Source organism: Pogona vitticeps, chromosome 3, assembly GCF_051106095.1.
Source record: "Pogona vitticeps strain Pit_001003342236 chromosome 3, PviZW2.1, whole genome shotgun sequence".
In the NCBI taxonomy this organism is placed as follows: Eukaryota; Metazoa; Chordata; class Lepidosauria; order Squamata; family Agamidae; genus Pogona; species Pogona vitticeps.
The window spans coordinates 231,261,743-231,283,386 of NC_135785.1; the positions used below are offsets into that span (position 1 = coordinate 231,261,743).

General features: G+C 40.2%; 1 protein-coding gene across 1 annotated transcript in view; it reads right to left on the reverse strand.

The window, feature by feature from the left end:
* The window catches only part of F5 (coagulation factor V), a 44,374-nt gene extending 23,002 nt beyond the window's left edge, over positions 1-21,372 (reverse strand). The window contains exons 1-10 of the mRNA XM_020784942.3: positions 20,688-21,372; positions 18,049-18,140; positions 16,190-16,312; positions 13,172-13,384; positions 8,076-8,219; positions 7,774-7,995; positions 6,658-6,823; positions 4,473-4,650; positions 1,819-1,921; positions 457-668 (exon numbers count right to left, since the gene is read on the reverse strand). Of these exons, the coding sequence (XP_020640601.3) occupies positions 457-668; positions 1,819-1,921; positions 4,473-4,650; positions 6,658-6,823; positions 7,774-7,995; positions 8,076-8,219; positions 13,172-13,384; positions 16,190-16,312; positions 18,049-18,140; positions 20,688-20,857 (1,623 nt within the window). The 5' untranslated portion in view covers positions 20,858-21,372. The remainder of the gene's footprint in view (positions 1-456; positions 669-1,818; positions 1,922-4,472; positions 4,651-6,657; positions 6,824-7,773; positions 7,996-8,075; positions 8,220-13,171; positions 13,385-16,189; positions 16,313-18,048; positions 18,141-20,687) is intronic.
* Between the last annotated feature and the right edge of the window lie 272 nt (positions 21,373-21,644).

The window sequence follows — 21,644 nt, forward strand, 5'->3', positions numbered from 1 at the left end:
CATGATCTGACCCAAAGTGTCCAATGAACAATGCTAGGTGGGACCATGTTCCGTGTCTCTACTACTGTAGCCATATTGTGGAAAATAACTAGTCAAGCCCTCTCTTTTCCACCTCCTCCAACTGCATTAACAGCATTCTTTGTTCTGCTAATGTCTTCTGTTTTGCGTTCAGGAACAGCCTTGTTTGATCAAAGCCTTATGGCCAACCAGAAGCCTATGGGAAGCTCACAACCAGAACATAAGGAGGCAGAGCCACACATATCTCTCCCACTGTTTCTCAGCAACCATGATTATGCAAGGCTATAGATATAATCAAAAGGAAGGAAAACTTATTGGGTTCAGTGGGAGAGACTCCCAGGTAAGTGTGAATATGACAGCAGTCTTTGAAGCAACTATCCATGAACTGGAAGTAACATGCGGCTATAATCTCTCTCAGTTTTCAATTGTTTACAGTACCTGTATCCCCTTTTTGTCAAGTGCCTTGCGTTTACAAATCAGAAGTGGCCCAATTAGCCCTGAGGCGATATCCCTTGTGACATCTACAGCACTGTGATATAATCTGGTAATGCATTGGGCATCCTTTGCTGAGGGTTCATCTGTGTCATGTACGGTCCATTCATATATGTAGATTTCCCCTGGTTGGACTGCTTTACCTTCAGTGATGTTCTCTGAAGTAAGCATAAATGGAACAACAGCATGAGCAAGGCATTTATTCTGTATAGCATAAATACCATCCTTTCCTTTTTGTTTTTCTCCTCCTGGTGGCTAGATACCACCATGATCATTTTGAGTTTGATACAACAGCTGTAAACAGCTGCATCTCAACTAATCCCTATGGTTCTTCAGCCAGTAAGTTCTTCTACTTTGTACACTTATTTTACCATTCATTTTATAGTGAAGAATCAGATGCAACTTTACCCATAATCCACACTCTGTCAGTTCAAGAGCACAGATCTCAGCAATGAATTGAGAAGTTAGCAACTACATCCACGATCACATGCCAGTTGTGTGAGTTAGCATGTGAGAAGAAATACAAGCTTCAAACTCTTAACTGGCAGCAATTCACTATTAAGGTTTGCACAACTGAACTTCTGGCAGCAGGAGTAGAATTAAATATATACTTTCCATTTCTCATTACATCTATTCTAGCTTTTTGCATTTTACACACTTAAGATTTTGTGGTCTTTATTAACTTATTTTATCACTTCATTCATCATCCTATGATATCTAAAACTCATTCAGATCCTGAAGGTTATATACTCTTTCCTCCTATACTGTAGCTCTAACACGTTCTGTTTTTTTCTGGAACAATGTGTGAATCTATATATGGCATTCCTTTTATCCTACAAAAGGTAAGAAATACTGCAGTGTGAAAACTAATTAGTCAAACTCTCTTTTTTATATCAGCTCCAGCTCCATTAACATCATTTCTTTAACTGTTCTGTTAATATCTTCTACTTTTCGTGCGTATTATATGACTTACTTTATAATGAATGGTTAGTTTGTTCAAAAGCCTTTTAAAAAGATTTCTATTTTTCTTTTCCTTTTTAATCTGCTATATCAGTGGTCCCCAACCTTGGGTCGCCAGATATTCTTGGACTACAACTCCCAGAGGCCTTCACCACCACCTCTGCTGGCCAGGATTTCTGGGAGTTGAAGTCCAAGAACATCTGGAGGCCCAAGGTTGGGGACCACTGTGCTATATAACAAAGTGACCAGCTGTCTCACTGAGACTGCTAAAATACCATTGCAATAACTATAACTGTGTGATACAAAAAAGTCAGGAAGAAATCATGCTAGAAATAATAAATATCTAACCTTTGGAATCTGAAGGATAAACAGCTCCTTCTGCATCCTTTGAAAGTGTAACTCCATGTACATAAATACTGTATGGTCGACTAGCCATATTTTTGAATACAATCTGTTTAAATGCAAAGAGAGAGGATATGTATTTGCCATATAAATACCAATCACAATGCAACGCAACACAATACAATATAATTATTACATTTGTACTCCACCTTTCCACTACAAATTAGTGATCAAGGCAGAAAATCTTCATACTGTATTTTTATACTATTAAAACTATCCTTCTTTTCTACTAAAAAAGCCTCAAACAGCATATAAATGTAAAACTATCTATTATAATAATACAATGAGGAATTTCTAGACATGATTAAAAATATACAGTACCATTTGAACTCAAATACAGCACTATTAAGCACCAAGCACAAATTGTTATCAAAGTAAAATGCTGGTGTTATTACAGTTGTTTTGTGACACCAATTATTCTTGCATATTACTCATTTTTATCCCAGGTAGTGAAGATCTTGTTATTTGTTACTGAAATAAACAGCAAGGTCATTGCCAAAATTGGATTAACAGTAGCCCATTCCACTTTATTGCAATTAAAATTAAACAAAAATTCAAACAAGGTTTTACATTCATGACATTGACAGCTTCCACTTAAAATCATGTTGCTAGAAAATTGTCCAGTTTAAAAATGGCAGTGTCAAGAAGGCGGGAAATATTAGCTCTTATCCAAAAGTTCAAAGAAATACTCCCTGCATTCCTACTATAAGTACTGTCTCTATTCAGTTCTTGTAGAAGCTGTGAAAGATATAGCTCATCTCAAGCAGTATCTTTCACTGATGAACTATGGATGTTACATTTAAGTAACGGAAGAAAACTGCACATTTACCTGTAGTCGATGCCTATTAAATAAACCCATATTATTTCAGAAATGCAGCACAAACTAAGTGCTTTAATTTAACCTTCTTTATGGGCAACATTTGCCCTGACAGAAGAGGAGGAAAGGAGGAGTAGGAAAACATCTTTATGATGCATACAGAAGTGTCTAGAAATGGAGCAGAGGCATTGCTACAGTGTCAGAAATCTGCCAGAGGGGTAGTCCTTGGTAGTGTGTTCGGAGCAAAAGCCACAAAGGGCAAAATCCTGTCCATTCCTTCCACTCACACAATACCTGTGGCACAGGCATGTGGACAGTTGCCAAGCCTGTGCAAGTTGCTATTGCTGGATATCTCTTGCCCAAGCTTAGAAATAGTAAAACCACTTGTTCAACAAGAGTTGAAGGAACACATAGCATTCTGCCCAAAGAGCATTATAGCACCTTAAAATCTACAATGTTTTACTTGGCATAAGCTTTTGTGGACTGTAGCCAACTTCTTCAGGGGCATGCCACCTTAGTACGCAAATATATATACAGACATAGGGAGTAGGGGGAGGAAAGGATTTTGGTAGGTTAAGCAGAGCAATGGTCTTATAAGTGATTGATTGCTAAATGTTTTTAACAGTTGGATAGGGGAATGACAACTGCAGATCTTAATGGAAGCTGCTAAAATGTTGTTAGTGATAAGAACATACAATATATCACAGAAGTGAGTACACCCCCTCACATTTCATAAATATTTTAGTATATCTTTTCATGTAACAACTCTGAAGAAATGACACTTGGCTACAATGTAAAGTAGTGAGTATACAGCTTGTATAACAGTGTAAATGTGCTGTCCCCTCAAAATAACACAATACACAGCCTTTAATGTCTAAACCGCTGGCAGCAAAAGTGAGTACACCCCTAAGTGACAATGTCCAAACTGGGCCCAAGTAGCTGTTTTCCTTCCCTGGTGTTATGAGACCCATTAATGTCACAAGTCTCAGGTGTCCAAATTGAGCACAAAATGTCAATATTTTGTGTGGCCACCATTATTTTCCAGCACTGCCTTAACTCTCTTGGGTATAGAGTTCACCAGAGCTTCACAGGTTGCCACTGGAGTCCTCTTCCACTCCTCCATGACGACATCACAGAGCTGGTGGATGTTAGAGACCTTGCATACTTCCACCTTCCATTTCAGGATGCCTCACAGATGCTCGATAAGGTTTAGAATATAGGAGGCAACAGAGAAATGTGAACTCTACAGTCATATTTCATTCCCTTTCTGCCTATAATTAAACAAAAGCAGAAATCTGACAATATGAGGTCATGTAGGCACTCCCTACATTGTTTTACAGGGTCTTAACAGGTCAAGAACTGCAGAGTCAGACCAAAGAAATACTGTATTGGCTTATAGGATGTACTGATCAACATGAACAATACAAAGGAGCTTTTATCAGAAGAACTAGAAAACTACACAGGAAGCATAAGGGCTTGAAATGAATATAAGTTAGTTACAATTGGGTCACATTGAAATCAGTGTGAAAAGCTAATGATGATTAAGTCCAGTGCCATAGATTTCAATTGTACCTGAACATGTCTAGCATATTTTGAATCCAACAGAATGTAAAGATATGGATAATTTTAGACATACACGAAGCGTGCGAGTGAGAGTCATTGTAGCATTATGTATGAATGCCTTAAAAGGGGAGAGGCAGGGTAAAAATAGTTTAAATAAATAATAAAATAAAGGAATTAAATGATTACATTTAGGCTATGTTTTCCCATACTTTTTCCTTACCTTTATTCTGTCCCTGACCTGAGCTCTGATTACAGGGCCAAGAATGCCATGTTCTTTACTCCAAGTATTGTCTATGCGCTTGCTGAAGCTTTCATCTTTATATTGCCTGAAGACAGCCTTCTTATACTTCTTGCCAATGAGATTTGAAAAATTTTCGAGATACTGAGCTTTATATTTTCTTTGAAAGTGAAAAGAAAAGAAAAGAGAAAGAAAAATTACAGTAAGATTACAGTAAATATAGCCTAGCTGTGTACAATTTCCTCAACAGAGGGAAATGGGCAGATCTCAGGGTACCGGCTGGGAGGAGGAGATCATTTGATTTTTGTGTAGGGGTGGCTTTAAAGTATGTGCCCAAAGGCTGTTTCCCAAGTCCTTCCCCTCATGCATGGCTGTTTGATGTACAGTGTTGGGCCTTCTGGGCTTTTTGGAGCAAGGCAGGGAGTGGAGCACCACTGTTGTGATTCATGAGCATTCTTCTTAAACAAACCCTGCCAACAATGGCACAAAGGCAGGATGGAGATGGGGTGCAGAATTCTGCAATGAACACTAACCATCCTGGCTACGCAGTGTCACAGGGACCCATGCCTGTGGTTTCAGGCTTTAGCCTTGCAACTTCAGGGAGGGGAGTACTGCTGACTTGGCAACCATAACACTCTTCCAAAGGAAACAGAAGTCCCTGTGGGTACAAAAGTCTGTTTTGACAAATGTGAGAACATAAATATTATGTCTTTTTGCAATTCAAAGATACCCCAGTTAAGAGGTGTGGAAGGCAGCTATGTGGGCACAGATACAGGGCAGGTTGCTGTTGGGCTACAGTTTATATCATTCATGACCCTTGACCAGCTGGCCAGATTGCTCAGTCGTTTAGGTATCTGGCTACAAAGTCAGGGGTTCAGAGTTGATTCCCCAGTGGACCTCCTGGGAAGAAGAGCCAGCCTGTGTGGCCTTGGGCAAGACATACAGTCCAAGGGTGCCCCCAGAGGAAGGGAATGGTAAGCCACTTCTATATATTCTCTACCTAGGAAATCCTGGAAAGTGTCACCCTAAGTCAGAATCAACTTGATGGCACAGAGTTGTTATTATTATTGACCCTTGGCCATGTTAGTTGGGATCCAATAACATCCAAAGGGACACAAATACAGAGTTAATGTTGGGTGTGCATGTCTCTGTATGTCATACCAAGTGACCAAATGTAGTGCCCCCCCCCCCGCAAATATATTTGACTATTGATTTAAATAAACATGATTTCTGCAATATGCAGGAACCCTTTTCTGTAAATGAAGGAGAGTGTCCAGAACAATCTGCAACAGTCTAGCATGCCAAGAGAATGATATTGGCATGAGATTCTCCCATATACTTGCTTTTGAGTGAGATCTGATTCAAACCAAACTGCTCCTAGAATTTTTTATTTTTTATTTATTTTATTTATATCCCGTCTATCTGGTTGGGTCAGGACCACTCTAGGAGGCTAACAACATAGAAATGGAAAGACTGACCATTTAAGCCGAATAAATTTTCATATTCTTTTTTTTTTGTCTTCCTGCAGTTTTGACCTACATCAACATTTACCTAGTATAGCAATTCATTCTTCACATTCACTCTTCTCATAAGTAGCTAGTTATAATATAATTACATGTAACTACGGTAGTTGTTTTGGCTATAATCCTATTGTTGATTTATGCTTGTATAAGGGAAATCTCACAAAGAAAATACCATAAATAAACTCTCTGCTAAACTGTGGTTTAGCATGACATCTAAAAGCAAACATGGCTTCAAATTTAATAGGACATATTTAGAAACTTTCCCAAATACCGTATTTTTCGCTCCATAAGACGCACCTTTCCATAAGACGTGCCAATTTTTTAGGAGAAGAAAGCAGGAAAATATAATCTGTTTTCTTCGCTCCATAAGACGCACAGACTTTCCACCCCCCCTGTTTTGTGGGGGGGAAAGTGTGTCTTATGGTGCGAAAAATACGGTAACTGCTGCTCCCTTTGAACTCTCACCAGCCACCTCCCTCAGCTAACCACAGGTCACTCAGCTAACTGCCAATGCTTTGCCACGTGGCAGGACCCTGGCATTTAAATAAGCCCAGAATAGCAGAAATACAGAATTTTAAAACTTGGGAAACTGATTTGCTAGCTATATCCTCCACTACTCCCATACCCACATATCACTAAATTACCTGTCAACAGTGTCAGGAATATCTGGAGCATAATCCCATATTATTTCTTCTGCAGCAATGAAATAGTCCCAGTCCTTAATCATCCTCAGTTCTTTGAAAGACAGTTTCCTTGTTAATGTGTCTGGATTTCCACAGTCTTCTACATTGAGATAACCATGCATTCCAGCTGATTCGAAAGAGAGAGGGGACAGAGTTAATGTTGGGTATGCTGTTTGGATGAAGGTGAGATGTTTAGAGACATGTATTTTTCAGGGCTATTCATTTAGTCTTTTAGCCATATTACATTACAATAAAGCTATGTGTTTTATATTTCTAATTTTCCAATAGGCCTAAACAAAATTTTTCTCCATTCACAAAGTATTCAGAATGCCATCCTTTTTAATCCACAGAAGAAGGGAATATGTGAGCCATGCATCACTGTAAAGGTGTAAAAATGAAGAATAAGGCATCCCTAGCAGCACACTGACATTCTTGATGTGGCCCATGGAAACATTTGGCTTAAGCTCTCCTTTGCCCCTCAGGGATGAAAAAGGATTGCTTGTGTGCATGTGCATAGGTACAGTGCATGTTTGCGTGTGTACATGTGTGTGTGTGTTCTGTACAACCTCAAATCTTTATCACCCTTGGGGTAAACAGGTTGCAAACTTTGATTTAATTAAAACTATTATTAAACTGCTTAGAACGGTATCAGCTTATGTTTGACCCCTTATTCAAATGTATTGTTACCAGCCACAGTGGCAGGCCCATAGGGACTTGACAGCGCGACTCGGATAAATGGGTCTGAGTTGCAAAGTCAAATCACAAATCTCCCCAGAAACCCCCATGTTGAGTCTTGAGTCACATTGCTAGTGCCACTTAAGTCACCTTGCAAATAAACTGTATTTTTTTCATGCCAGATATTTTCTCTAGCCATCTCATTGCCTGCCCCTGATGCTTCCAATGTTATTTTGAAAGTTCTTTATGATCTTGATACAAGAAAAAGATCTTGACATTGTTACAGTTGTTCAACTACCTGTTTAATATGTATATTTAGTTGTACAAAAATGTATACACTACTTCCCACCACAGACTAATGGCCAAAAAGTGAAACCAATCGTATAACAAAGGTCTCCTTGCCTTGCAGATGCTTAGCAACAAGGGAGGATATTAACCATCTTCCTGTCTTGCTCACAGACATGTTTGCTGTTGCTGATGCACCTCCAACAAGGTTGACAGTCGAGACTTTGTACCGGTTATGTTCCAGGGTCTGTCCATTGAAATGGATGGAGAAAAGTTCAGGGCCAGAACTCATCCCCATTAAATGCCAACTAATACGATCATATGCACAGGCCTGTACATCTGAAAAACAAAGAGTATTAATTGGAACGGACGTTTTAACAAATCACCTTAATGTTGGTCAAGGCAAGCTTATGCAATACCCGGCAGAGTTCCATTGGCATAACCGTTTATTGTGTATACGAGGGAAGGTGCTTTTTGCCAGCTCTTGCTTTCATCAAATACCCCAAACATCAACACATACTCCTTGTCAAATAGTTTCTGTGTCCCATCTTCATTCAAGCTTCCTGCACAGAAAATAAAGCAGAAATACGATTATAGGCATAGAGAAGTAACATGACTCAATTTGGCAATTCAGACAGATTTCTGGCACTTGTATTCTGTACTATTTAAAGTCTCCAGACTTTTTTTGAGGGCATCCCAATGTATAACGCACTACATAACCCACTCTGGAGATTACTAAAGCATGGATGGCAACTGCTATGGGCTGACAAGCAGACAGATGTGATCAAAGCCGGTGTGAGACACCAGGGCCACTAGGGTCCCAAGAGACAATGGGTAGATCCTATTAATTTTTTCCATATATTAAGTTAAATAGCGCAAGTCACTGTGGCAAATTACTGCTTAACTAGTAAGGTGCCAGTCTAGAATTACTAGAAAGTCTAGCATTACTAGAAACATGCATGTTGTGCAATCTGCCATAGTTACACAGTTTGACTTGTACCCACATAAATCTTTAACAGGATTCTGGCCAACACTGGATTCAAACCATCCACCTGCCCCTTCAGTAATTAGTGTATCTCATCAGAAGAATAGTACAACAAACCACTAGCTTCAGAAACTACTGACTTAACGGACTTCTGTCTTGTCATGATTCATCTTTAGTTTTTTGGCCCTAATCCACACCAGTACTGGGTCCAGCCCCTTCATGGATTGCTGCCTTGTCGTGGCGAAGGGGCTTGAGTAACTCAGAGAAGCTATGGGCTATGCCGTGCAGGGACACCCAAGACGGACAGGACATAGTGGAGAGTTCCGACTAAACGCAATCCACCTGGAGTAGGACCTGGCAATGCCACTCCAGTATCTTTGCCAAGAATGCCCCATGATCAGAAACAAAAGGCTAAAAGATATGACGCTGGAAGATGGGCCCCTCAGGTCGGAAGGCGTCCAACATGCTACTGAGGAAGAGTGGAGGACAAGTACAAGTAGCTCCAGAGCTAATGAAGTGGTTGGGCCAAAGCCGAAAGGACGCTCAGCTGTGGACGTGCCTGGAAGTGAAAGGAAAGTCCAATGCTGTAAAGAAAAATACTACATAGGAACCTGGAATGTAAGATCTATGAACCTTGGGAAGCTGGAGATGGTCAAACAGGAGATGGCAAGAATAAACATCGACATCCTGGGCATCAGTGAACTAAAATGGGCAGGAATGGGCGAATTCAGCTCAGATGATTATCATATCTACTACTGTGGGCAAGAATCCCGTAGAAGGAATGGAGTGGCCCTCATAGTCAACAAAAGAGTGGGAAAACCTGTAATGGGATACAATCTCAAAAATGATAGAATGATGTCAATACGAATCCAAGGCAGACCATTCAACATCACAATAATTCAAGTTTATGCACCAACCACCATTGCTGAGGAGACTGAAACTGACCAATTTTATGAAGATTTACAACACCTTCTAGAACTGACACCAAAGAAAGATGTTCTTCTCATTCTAGGGGACTGGAATGCTAAAGTAGGGAGCCAAGAGATAAAAGGAACAACAGGGAAGTTTGGCCTTGGAGTTCAGAACGAAGCAGGACAAAGGCTAATAGAGTTTTGTCAAGAGAATAAGCTGGTCATCACAAACACTCTTTTCCAACAACACAAGAGGCGACTCTATACATGGAAATCACCAGATGGGCAATATCGAAATCAGATTGATTATATTCTCTGCAGCCAAAGATGGAGAAGCTCTATACAGTCAGCAAAAACAAGACCTGGAGCTGACTGCGGCTCTGATCATCAGCTTCTCATAGCAAAATTCAAGCTTAGACTGAAGAGAGTAGGAAAAACCACTGGGCCACTCAGGTATAATCTAAACCAAATCCCTTATGAATACACAGTGGAAGTAAAGAACAGATTTAAGGAACTAGATTTGGTGGACAGAGTGCCTGAAGAACTTTGGATAGAGGCTCGTAACATTGTCCAGGAGGCAGCAACAAAAACCATCCCAAAGAAAAGGAAATGCAAGAAAGCAAAGTGGCTGTCCAAGGAAGCCTTACAAATAGCAGAGAGGAGAAGGGAAACAAAATGCAGGGGAGATAGGGAAAGTTACAGAAAATTGAATGCTGACTTCCAAAGAGTAGCAAGGAGAGACAAGAGAGCCTTCTTAAATGAACAATGCAAAGAAATAGAGGAAAATAACAGAAAAGGAAAAACCAGAGATCTGTTCAGGAAAATTGGAGATATCAGAGGAACCTGATAAAGGACAAAAATGGAAGGGACCTCACAGAAGCAGAAGACATCAAGAAGAGGTGGCAAGAATACACAGAGGAATTATATCAGAAAGATTTGGATATCCCGGACAACCCAGACAATGTAGTTGCTGACCTAGAGCCAGACATCCTGGAGAGTGAAGTCAAGTGGGCCTTAAATAGCCTGGCTAACAACAAGGCCAGTGGAGGTGATGGCATTCCAGTTGAACTATTTAAAATCTTGAAAGATGATGCTGTTAAGGTGCTACATTCAATATGCCAGCAAGTTTGGAAAACCCAACAGTGGTCAGAGGATTGGAAAAGATCAGTCTACATCCCAATCCCAAAGAAAGGCAGTGTCAAAGAATGCTCCAACTACCGTACAATTGCACTCATTTCACACGCTAGCAAGGTTATGCTCAAAATCCTGCAAGGTAGGCTTCAGCAGTATATGGACAGAGAACTCCCAGAAGTACAAGCTGGATTCCGAAGAGGCAGAGGAACTCGAGACCAAATTGCTAACTTGCGCTGGATTATGGAGAAAGCCAGAGAGTTCCAGAAAAATATCTACTTCTGCTTCATTGACTATGCAAAAGCCTTCATGGCAAGTTCTTAAAGAAATGGGAGTGCCTGACCACCTGAGAAACCTATATGTGGGACAGAAAGCAACAGTTAGAACTGGTCATGGAACAACTGATTGGTTCAAAATTGGGAAAGGAGTACGACGAGGCTGTATATTGTCCCCCAGCTTATTTAACTTATATGCAGAATACATCATGAGGAAGGCTGGACTCGAAGAAACCCAATCCGGAATTAAGATTGCCGGAAGAAATATCAACAACCTCCGATATGCAGATGATACCACTCTGATGGCGGGAAGTGAGGAGGAATTAAAGAACCTTGTAATGAGAGTGAAAGAGGAGAGTGCAAAAAACAGTCTGAAACTCAACATCAAAAAAACTAAGATCATGGCCACTGGTCCCATCACCTCCTGGGAAATAGAAGGGGAAGACATGGAGGCAGTGATAGATTTTATTTTCCTGGGCTCCATGATCACTGCAGATGGAGACAGCAGCCCCGAAATTAAAAGACGCCTTCTTCTTGGGAGGAAAGCGATGACAAATCTTGACAGCATCTTGAAAAGCAGAGACATCACCTTGCCAACAAAAGTCCGAATAGTCAAAGCTAGGGTTTTTCCTGTTGTGATGTATGGAAGTGAGAACTGGACCATAAAGAAAGCTGACCGCTGAAGAATTGATGCTTTTGAATTGTGGTGCTGGAGGAGACTCTTGAGAGTCCCCGGGATTGCAAGGAGAACAAACCTATCCATTTTGAAGGAAATCAACCCTGAGTGCTCACTGGAAGGACAGATCCTGAAGCGGAGGTTCCAATACTTCGGCCATTTCATGAGAAGAGAAGAGTCCTTGGAAAAAACCTTGATGTTAGGAAGGTGTGACGGCAAGAGGAGAAGGGGACGATCGAGGATGAGATGGCTGGACAGTGTCTGCGAGGCAACCAACATGAATTTGACACAACTCCGGGAGGCAGTGGAAGATAGGAGGGCCTCGCGTGCTCTGGTCCATGGGGTCACGAAGAGTCAGACACGACTAAACGACTAAACACACACACACTGGGTCCAGACAATTAACTAGCCAAGAATGATCAGAGTTGTGAACATAAGTGGCTAGATAAACCTCTCCAAATACCCTGTGCGCATCCTCAGACCACATCAAATTGATTCCATACATCCAGCTGTGCGCTACACGTCTTGATAGGAACTGTATGAATAATGGCTTTATAACCAGTAAATGAAGGTGTCAATTGGTATCTACATTAACTCAAAATTTCTTAATTTGAGCTTTGTTCCTAGCAGGGTGTCTGTATGTTCAGAAGAGAGAGAAAGAGAAAGTCATTTGGCCCATGGTTCAGGCAGCAAAATGTACCGGGCCATCAGTGAATGGTTTGTTTCACTAAAGGTATATATTTATTAATATTACTGTAATTGTACTCAACCTTTATTTTTTTTCCTATGGAAAAAAAGGCTGTAAGTCTTAGTATCAGTATCAACACAACTAGGAGTGAGAAAGAGGAGGAAGACAATGTGCACATTCCCAAAGAACAGTTCTTTTCTTTCCAGCCGCAGAGAAAATAATCCCAGTAATATCTTTTGGTCAGCCTCAAATTCCAATATATGATATAGGCTTCTATAGGCAGGGCCTTCTCTGTGGTGGCCCCAACTTTATAGGATCAGCTCCCAGAGGAGCTAAACCTGGCTCCTTCCCTTTTGGTACTCTAAAGAAAACTCAAGACCTTTCCTTTTAGGGAGGCCTTTCATACTGACTCAAGTCGATAATTGGTTCATCTCCTATCCTGCCACTTCCGTAAATTGTTTCGGTACTGTCTGGTTTTTATATTGTGAGTTTTCAAATCTTTATTTGTTTTGGTATGGGTTTTAACTTACTGTTCACCACCCAGAATAGTGCTTTTGCACTAATGGGGTACGCAAATAAATAAATAAATAAATAAATTCCAAAGTACTGTCTAATGATTAGACTTGGTGACAAATTGTACCATTATGTGACAGCCTTTCAGAAGATACATTCTGTTCTGTCAAAAAAGGGCCTACTTTGCCAAAGAGACCAAAGAGCTGTGGTGGGTAAAATAAGCAACTGTGAATACATGTGTGAGTGGAAGGGTGATAGCAAATTATCAGTAAACCCCAACTGGAGCCAGCAGCACCTGAATGTCGTACAGTTATCTAAATTTCGGTACTTTATTACCTTCTTTGCATATCAGCAAGGGACCAATAAGGCCTGAATTGTAGTCTTGTACCATGTTTATGTGAGAGTAGTAGGAGTATGTGAGACAGGGAGGATCAGCTTCTCTAGGTCCAGCTTCGGTTGTGACCTCCCACACATATTTGTATGTCTTTCCTGGAGGAACAGCACTGTCCAGTCTTCCAGTTTGTGATATCCCATCAAAATATGAGGAATCTTCGGTGACAGAAGAGAGACAAAAGGATGAGAAGTTGCCCTAAGAACTCCTTAACAAACCTTTCCTTAATAAACAATAGTCATATAACAGGGATGCCCTTATGAATAAATAAAACTCTTGCATATATTAAACAAAAGTCTTTAAGGACTGACATATCAGAGTGAGTGTTCATGGGTTTACGTATCTATCATTACATTACCAGACCAAAATTTGCTGCAGAAGTGTACGCATATTCTTGAGTGTACGTAAACACACATAAACACATTCATTCACAGTCATTATCTACAATTGTGTATTGCTCAGGGGTTTCTCTGCTTGCTACAGATATATGTGGCTGTTTTGTACTGCTGAAGAGCTACATTAACAGCCAACTATTATTTCTTTTTAAAACTTCAGAACCTGCAATAAAATATAGAGGACAAAACACACATTCAGAAAAAACTACGGTAATTCAAGGAGGAGGTTCCTTCAAGTGGTGAAAAAAGTGTAATTGTCAAAATCGTTTAAAGGGAGAAGCACATCAGCTTCTGGGTTATCTCTTGAATGTGAGCAGCTTCCTTTGCATGTCTAATTCCAGGATTCCAAAAGGATTGAATTACTGGGAATAAAACCTTTGTGTGTCCGTTGGCCCTCTGTTTCAAAATGGATCTGTTGGCATTTAGCTACAGAACAAGAATTGGAACCAAGAATAAATATATTAAGCAGCTTTTACTAATTAGTTGAAAAGGTGTCCCAGCACCGCTCCCAAAGGTAAAACTGGAGTAGATGTTTGAAAATAAAGACTGTTCCCCAAGATGTTAAATAGATCACATGCATTGTATCATCTGGTCTTTCTTCTTCACTTACTGCTGCACAATCCATGGGAATTCTATCTCCCTAAGTATTCAGTAAAGGAAAACCACTTGCTCCAAGTAAAGGAAAACCACTTGCTCCAAGTGAATACAATATGCACAGAGACAGACTAACTGTCTGTTGCTACATAAAAGCTATGGACCAGATTCAAAGTTCACAGATCTCAGAAAATCAACATTGTCTCCGTGATCCTTATCTGATAGCCTTTCTTTTCTACCAAAGCTCAAATTTCAGTTTGCTTTAGGAAGTGTTGGCCAAATGAAGCAATAAAAATAAAAAGCTAAAAAATGAAGTTAAAAAAAAAACCTCGACCAACTGTTGTTTAATTTTCCAGACCTACTGTTTGTTTTGTCTGAAAGCCAAAATTCTTGAGCGAATCTTAGATATTGTGGAGCAAAATATAGTGCCAGCATTTTCATGTAGTGAACAAATCTCAATGGAACCAACACAAACTATTAACACTCAAATTACTCATGGCACTGAATGTATGACCTTAAATTTAATCATTCATTCATTCATTGTATTTATATCCCGCCCATCTGGTCAACTGAACTGCATGGATCTTTTTATAGATGGTAACAAGTGCTGTAGGATGGAGGGCTCAATCAGGTACAGAATTGTAGGGGACAGGATTGGTGAGTCTTACTCTTCTTTGTATACTACAGTCATTAAAAAAACGAGAACAACCCTTTCATGCCCTCCACCTGAAGTTTACAGTGGGAGAGAATCTCCCACAGACATACAGCTGGAAATTTAGCATCATACTTTATTGGGGCCCAAACTGTTGATTTCATCCCTGCTGTCATTTCATACATCACTATACAAATTTTGGAAATCAACAATTGAGAAAGGTGTTTTTCCGTCTGAGTGGCAAGAGTTAGCAAGAAGAGAAATTGAAACAAGTTAATATATATTCAGAGTCCATTTCTCAACACATTCCTTGACTATTATCCAGGAAATGGTGAATGTAAAGGGGAGCCTCTTGTTTTTAGTAACTCTTATGAGCTGCCTTGAGCTCCAGTTTTTGGGAGAAAGGTGAGATATAAATCAGTCAACCAGTAAAAATATGTTTGATGCTAGCATATGCAAATGTGCACACTTTTTTTAAAAAAAGGAAAGCTCCTTTGGGAGAATGAAATTCATGACAAGGGTAGTTGGGGTGGTAATGGCAATAGGTGTGTGTGAGCGCATGTCTATGTGTGTGTACAAACAGGCACACTTAATCTTCCCCAACCTGTTGTCTCTAAACTCCAAATAACACACACTTTTGGACTGCAACTGCTATAATTCCCTAATCAGCACTGCCACTGTTAACTGGGGAATCTGGGATCTCTAATCAAAATAACTCCTTTGGACTAAGAAAACCTGGGTTCGCCTAATATGTGTTTGATCACTGTGTACAGTTCAGCATGCTTATGTCTGTGTTTCTTTGCATATTATATTTTTGTTGCCAGCTAAGAACAACCCAGAGTCAAAAACATACAATAGTAACCCTATTCCCCTTTGTTCATATTGAGCTATATGTAAATTTCATCAAAAAGCCAGTGTTCCGTATACTGTCGGAATCAACAAGATGACATTTTCTCACATCACTTCTACGAATGGGAATATGGACTTTTAAAAAAGCAATCCATTTAAAAACCAAATACATATTCCATCCCATATTATAACAACATCTGAATCACACATGAGGAGGAAAAATAATACAGTATTAATTTAATTGGTCTGCTACAACAGGAAGAGAGGAAGATCCTGCAGGAGAAACACTGACTCAACAAAGAAAGCTACGACCTTAAATCTGCAAAAAATGTGCAGGGCTGTCAATAGCAGGACCTTTTGGGGGTCATTCATCACACCAGCAATCATGTGATGGTACAGAGCAGCAACAGAATGGCTTTTAGATTGAGGTAGAAAATGACCAAAATATCCAAGCCTATTATCACAGCACTTACCTTTTGACCATCTGGTATACAATATCCCCTGCAGATGAATGTTCAGTTCTTTGCTAGCCAGATTCTTAAAATGGACGACGAGTGTGTCTCCCACCTCTGCACGAAGTGTTGGTCCCAAAAGTCCTACCAGTCAATAAGTCAGTCAGTCAGTAAAAAAACTTCTCTATACAAAATGGCCTTTGTTGGCAAAAAAAGACTTACCTCCTTACTGAAGACAAGGTGGTAACAAAGGTACAAAGAGAAAAGAAAGACAAACACATGCATAGAAATGAATAAACTATGGCTGGCAAGTTTTCTAAATACCCCTGCCATAGATGCCTCCTACACTTTTTCATATGGTACTGGATGCTGGACCCCAGTCTGCATCACCATGGCAGGTGCAAAGCCACTGTACAACTTCTTTTATTCTCCTTCCCACTCTCTTGCTTGTCTTTCTCCTTCTCTTTTTCCTTGGATGAGGTGGCCTTTCTATCCTTTGGAGAGGGAACCTCTTTTGATACCTCTATCAAAGGAAGGGAAATGCTGCCCTCTGCAGTACATGAGAGTATGGGTGTAGGGCTAATTTCCTGCTTTTGGTGGCAGTACAGCCTAGACCAATGATGGTGAACCTTTTTGAGCCCGAGTGCCCAATCTGCAACACAAAATCAACTTATTTATTTCAAAGTGCCAATACTGCAATTAAAACCCAAATGCTGAGTTTTTTAGTTTAGAAAAAACAACTGCTCCTGCACTGCAAGGGTTAAATACTTGTGTCTTTTATTTTCTCCTATGGGCAGTATTAACAAAGAAATACTTACTGGTCCTCTAATCCCCCATTGGGCTAGAGCGGACCACTGCAGCAGCAGAGGGGAGTGCCGAAATCCGAGATCGGAGGATGGGTAAGTATTTCTCTATGGCGACTTATGGCTAGTGTGCGCACAGAGAAGGCTCTGTGTGCCAGCTGTGGCATGCACGCCATAGGTTCGCCATCACTGGCCTAGACCATCCTTGCTGTGTTTCATACTACATCACACTTATTTTGGGGGGATGGGAAGACTCATGAACAACAAAGGACAGAATCAGGAACAGAGAAAGTTGCCTTTCTCAGCTCAATTTATCTAGTATTATCTTCTTTGATTGACTGGCAGATATTTTTCAGCGCTCTCAAGCAAATATTAAATATTTTAATTAAATAAATATGTAGCTGAGATGGCTTTATAGGAGTGACAATGTTTGTTGCTGTGGGTTTTCCAGGCTGTTTGGCTGCGTTCTGGAGGTTTTTCTTCCTAATGTTTTGCCAGTCTCTGTGGCCGGCATCTTCAGAGGACAGGAGTCAGAACTCTGTCTCTGTAACATTAGGAATGTTCTAAGTCAGATGCCTGGCTATCCATTGCAGACGAAAGAGAACAACAACAAAGCTGTTTCCTTGACATAAATGTGGAATGATCAAGAAAAAGGTTTACATGCAAAGGTCAAGATGGACAAGATACTCAACCCCACCTGGCTAACTGTTGGTCTATTGCCCCCCCCCCAATGTTTGTTTATGTGTGATATTGCTGCATTCATTTTAAGGTGTTGGGTGAAGTAAGGGGTGCTGTTCTGCCATTGTAAACTCTTCTCCTTTTTGTGTCTTATCTTTGAGTATAGAAGACTGAGGGTGGGGGCCATGACCAATTTCAGTTCTGTACCAATGCACTGAAACTGAAATGCCTGCAGACTAGTTTGGAAGGCAGTGTATGTAGAAAATAAAGAGGATGATGCAATACATTTGTAAATAAATACGTGACATTCAACACAGTTGTTCATTTACAATTATAACCGCAGGGGAATTATACTGGGAAACTAACCTCGTGACATTCTGAAAATACTGTTGTCCTTACCTGACAGCCCATTCCTTGGTTTTTCTGTTTTGAAATCTGCTTCATATTCTGTATAAATAATTTTCTTAAACAGAGGATCTGATTTGGGCAGACTGAAATAGAAGAAGTCTTAGAATAAACTTATTATACATGGTGGCTCATAAGGGGAGAAAAAATGTATAAAAATCCCATGATAGAATTACCTTATACAAGTCAAAACACACCTGCAAAAACTAACAGATATATTTAACATATTTTAGAGTGTCTCCGTTGAGATGCTCCTAATCCTGGCAATGTCTGGGCAGAAATATGTGACAAAAGGCAAGAAGGCTTTTTTTCCCTTGTGGAAATCTGTCTCTGGAATTCTTTCCCCTAAGTAATACTGTACATCCGACACCATTTTTGTTCCCTTGGTGAGTCACAGCACCTGATGCATGGGGTGCCCCTCACAGAAGCCATCTGGGCTGCCATTTCAAAAGACAAAATCAGTTTGCATACATGCCCCTTCCAATCATATATGAACTGCCTTAATATAATTTACACATCTGTCTTCAAAATAGTTTATCTTGCACTAAATAATAAGGCATCCATCTGCAGTATTCGTTAAAATAAAACTACAAACTAGCAAAACATTTCAAAAAGAGAGACACAAAAATGAAATGCACAGGACCAATAGACTTCAATTCCACACATCCTTTCTGATTAAGAGAGTTTTGCATTTCTTTCTGAATGCCTCTTGCACGGTGGTCTATGTAAAAATAAACCCTCAGCTGAAGTATATGTATTACCTAGTACTACTTACCGTTTTTAAGCCATTTTTTTCACAATTGTCATGTGTTGTAAATGCATGTAAGTAAATAGAAGTATTTCACCACTAATACAACCATTATATTTACATTTGTCAAACAATCTGAAGCTGAAACTATATGTAGTAGAAGATACATGACTGCTATCCAACCAAGGAACTCCATATATTCCCTTTTTCTTTCCCTTCCTCTTTTGTCTCCCAGATGAATGTACAGTACATTATACAGTGTGTGATTTTTCATCGCCCCTGTTTCTCCACTTGTCTGCTTCCTGTGCCAAAATGTTCATGGAAAAGCCAGAGTAACCTGGAGTGTGGAGACATCATACTTTTCATAATACTACATATTGCAGGTTAGAAAAAAGTGTGTAAGCAGGAAGAATAGAACCCCCACCCCAGAAGATTCATGCAGCCTAGCTGACCACCTAATTCTGCTGCAAACCTGGAACTGCCCCATTGTAGTTCCAATATTATATTGCAACTTTCTCCCCCACTGCCTTAGTACCTATATTACTGCTGTACATACCATGAGTATGATGCTGTTCCTAATCAAGCCACTGAAAATGAAAGGGGATAGGAAACCAAGCAACACATGGGCCGAAAAAACCCACACCAAAAAAGCTGTCTCAGTTGTCAGTCTTGAAGAAAGAAAGGTTTAGAGTACAGTACTTAAGCGTAAGAAGAATGGGCCCTAGTGTGTTTTTTCTGGGAAAGCTATTATACTTTCAGTATCTCCGTGTGACAGACAAAAATTAGGAAAAATACAATTAGGAAAAGTGAGCCCTGGTTAATTACAATCAGTTTTACTGTCATTGAAGATGGGGGAGCCCTCTTAGAAAACAAAGTTGGCAACCTTGAGAGCTGCATAACAGAAAGCACAGAGATCAAATATGAGAAGAGAAAATAAGGGTAATGGAATGGAAGAAGCAAAACTAAGCATATACATAAAGAAGTGAAAGACGCTGAACTTTAAAAGAGAGGACTAGAACCATGAAACTAAATGTGCAATGTGACACCTGTGCAGCTGGCAGGCTAGAGGAGAAAAAAGAGAGAGATCATTGTAGAAGTAGATGATAAATGGCCAGAATATTGACACAGTTTCAGCAAACAGTACTGGGAGTAAAGAGCAAATGCTGGAGAGAATGATACACAAAAAAGTGAAAGGGTCTGGAGCAGCTTGTTTGGGGAAAGAGAATGGCAAGGGGAAATATTATTATGACTTTAAGACTGTTGCCTAATTTTTACAACCAGTAGTACAGTTTTCCTTGATTCTGCTCCCTTGCTCATTACTTTAAAAGGTGTTTTTCACACCTGTGTTCGATGTGTGTGTCCAAAGTATTGTACAATATATATACAGTTCAAAAAATAAGTGAATTTAAATCCAAACAACATACACCCAAACTACAATTTTAAAAAGGAACAGCAAAGCAGGAAAGACTTTTAACACAGGGAAAAGCAACAGTTTAGCAACTAAGAGCATGAGAGTGAGGTTGTACACCTAACTTCTGCTCTCACCAACAACTGAAACTGCTCCTTGTAAACACAAAAGTAACACTTGATGTAACAGTGCTAAGAGGAGAAAAGCAGATAGAAAAAAATAGCAACTAACACACATAGACACATAAAACATCCAAATTAGGGAAACAGCAGCTACAGAAAACAGCAAACATCCAAATTAAGAGTCAACATATGCGGGGGGGGGGGGAAACAGCAACATCACTACAATTTAAAAATCACCGTCCACTTATTATTGAAATTATTTAGTGGCTTGCTCTATGTAATCTCTTTTATATGCTCAGAAAAATGCCCTGCAATGATATCACCTTTACATGACTTGGGCCCAACATTTTGTTACCTGGACAACTCCTCCACCGACAAGCTATAGTTCCAGCTAGTAACTTGTGCCACGATGTAGTACTCTCTTAGCCGAGCCGCTTCTGCCCTGGGATTCCCTACTCCTTGCCACCCAAAGTCCAGGAACATCAGAAGACACTTAAAGATAAGAACCAGGCCACAAGTTCCCATTGATACTGCTGTGATGAGCGACTCATGAAGTGGAAGAAGCGGTTACTGCTACAGCGTACAAAAAGTCCTCTCTCTGTGGTTGATGTTGCAAGAGACAGTGGCTTTACTGAAGCTTAGGTCGTTGCTCTTATTCTCTTCCTCCTCCTGCTGACTCAAGATCCTAGCAGAGATAAGCAGCTGCTGATGTTGCCCGGATCTGCTTCCTCCTGTAGGATCTTCTTAGTGGGGGGCCAGAGAACAGCCCGCACTCTGGAAGGCAGGGCAAGGGGTTTATTTGTGCCATTGTGTGTGTACACTGAGACAGGACTGTGTGTGAGGCAGTGGCCAGGGCACTAGTGAGTGAAACCCTAAAGTTCAAGAGGCACAAAAATGGGTCTTTTTGAATTTTAAAGTTAAAGGGGCATAATAGCATATTTACCATAAATGTGGATGAGTTGCTTTTTGGACTACAACTCCCAGAATCCCCTAGCCAACAGCTATGAGAGGTAAGGCTTTCTGGGAGTTGTTCAAAACGTAATTTTGTCAAATTCCCTGTGGACAACACGTTGAACAAAAGCCTTGACCTTATCTAATAATATAAGAAACATTTTTATTCTCTGGAGAGTGAAGGCCAAACAAGCATTTTTGCAACATAAAGGATTATTTGAACAATAGCATTCCATGTCTTCTCTAAGGAGCTCAAGGCGAGAGATTTGATAGTGACAGTGTGCACTGTTTTTGGACAAATATGTGGAAACAGACTGAATCAAGGGTATTAGTGGAACTCTGGCGCAACCACTGGGTGGAA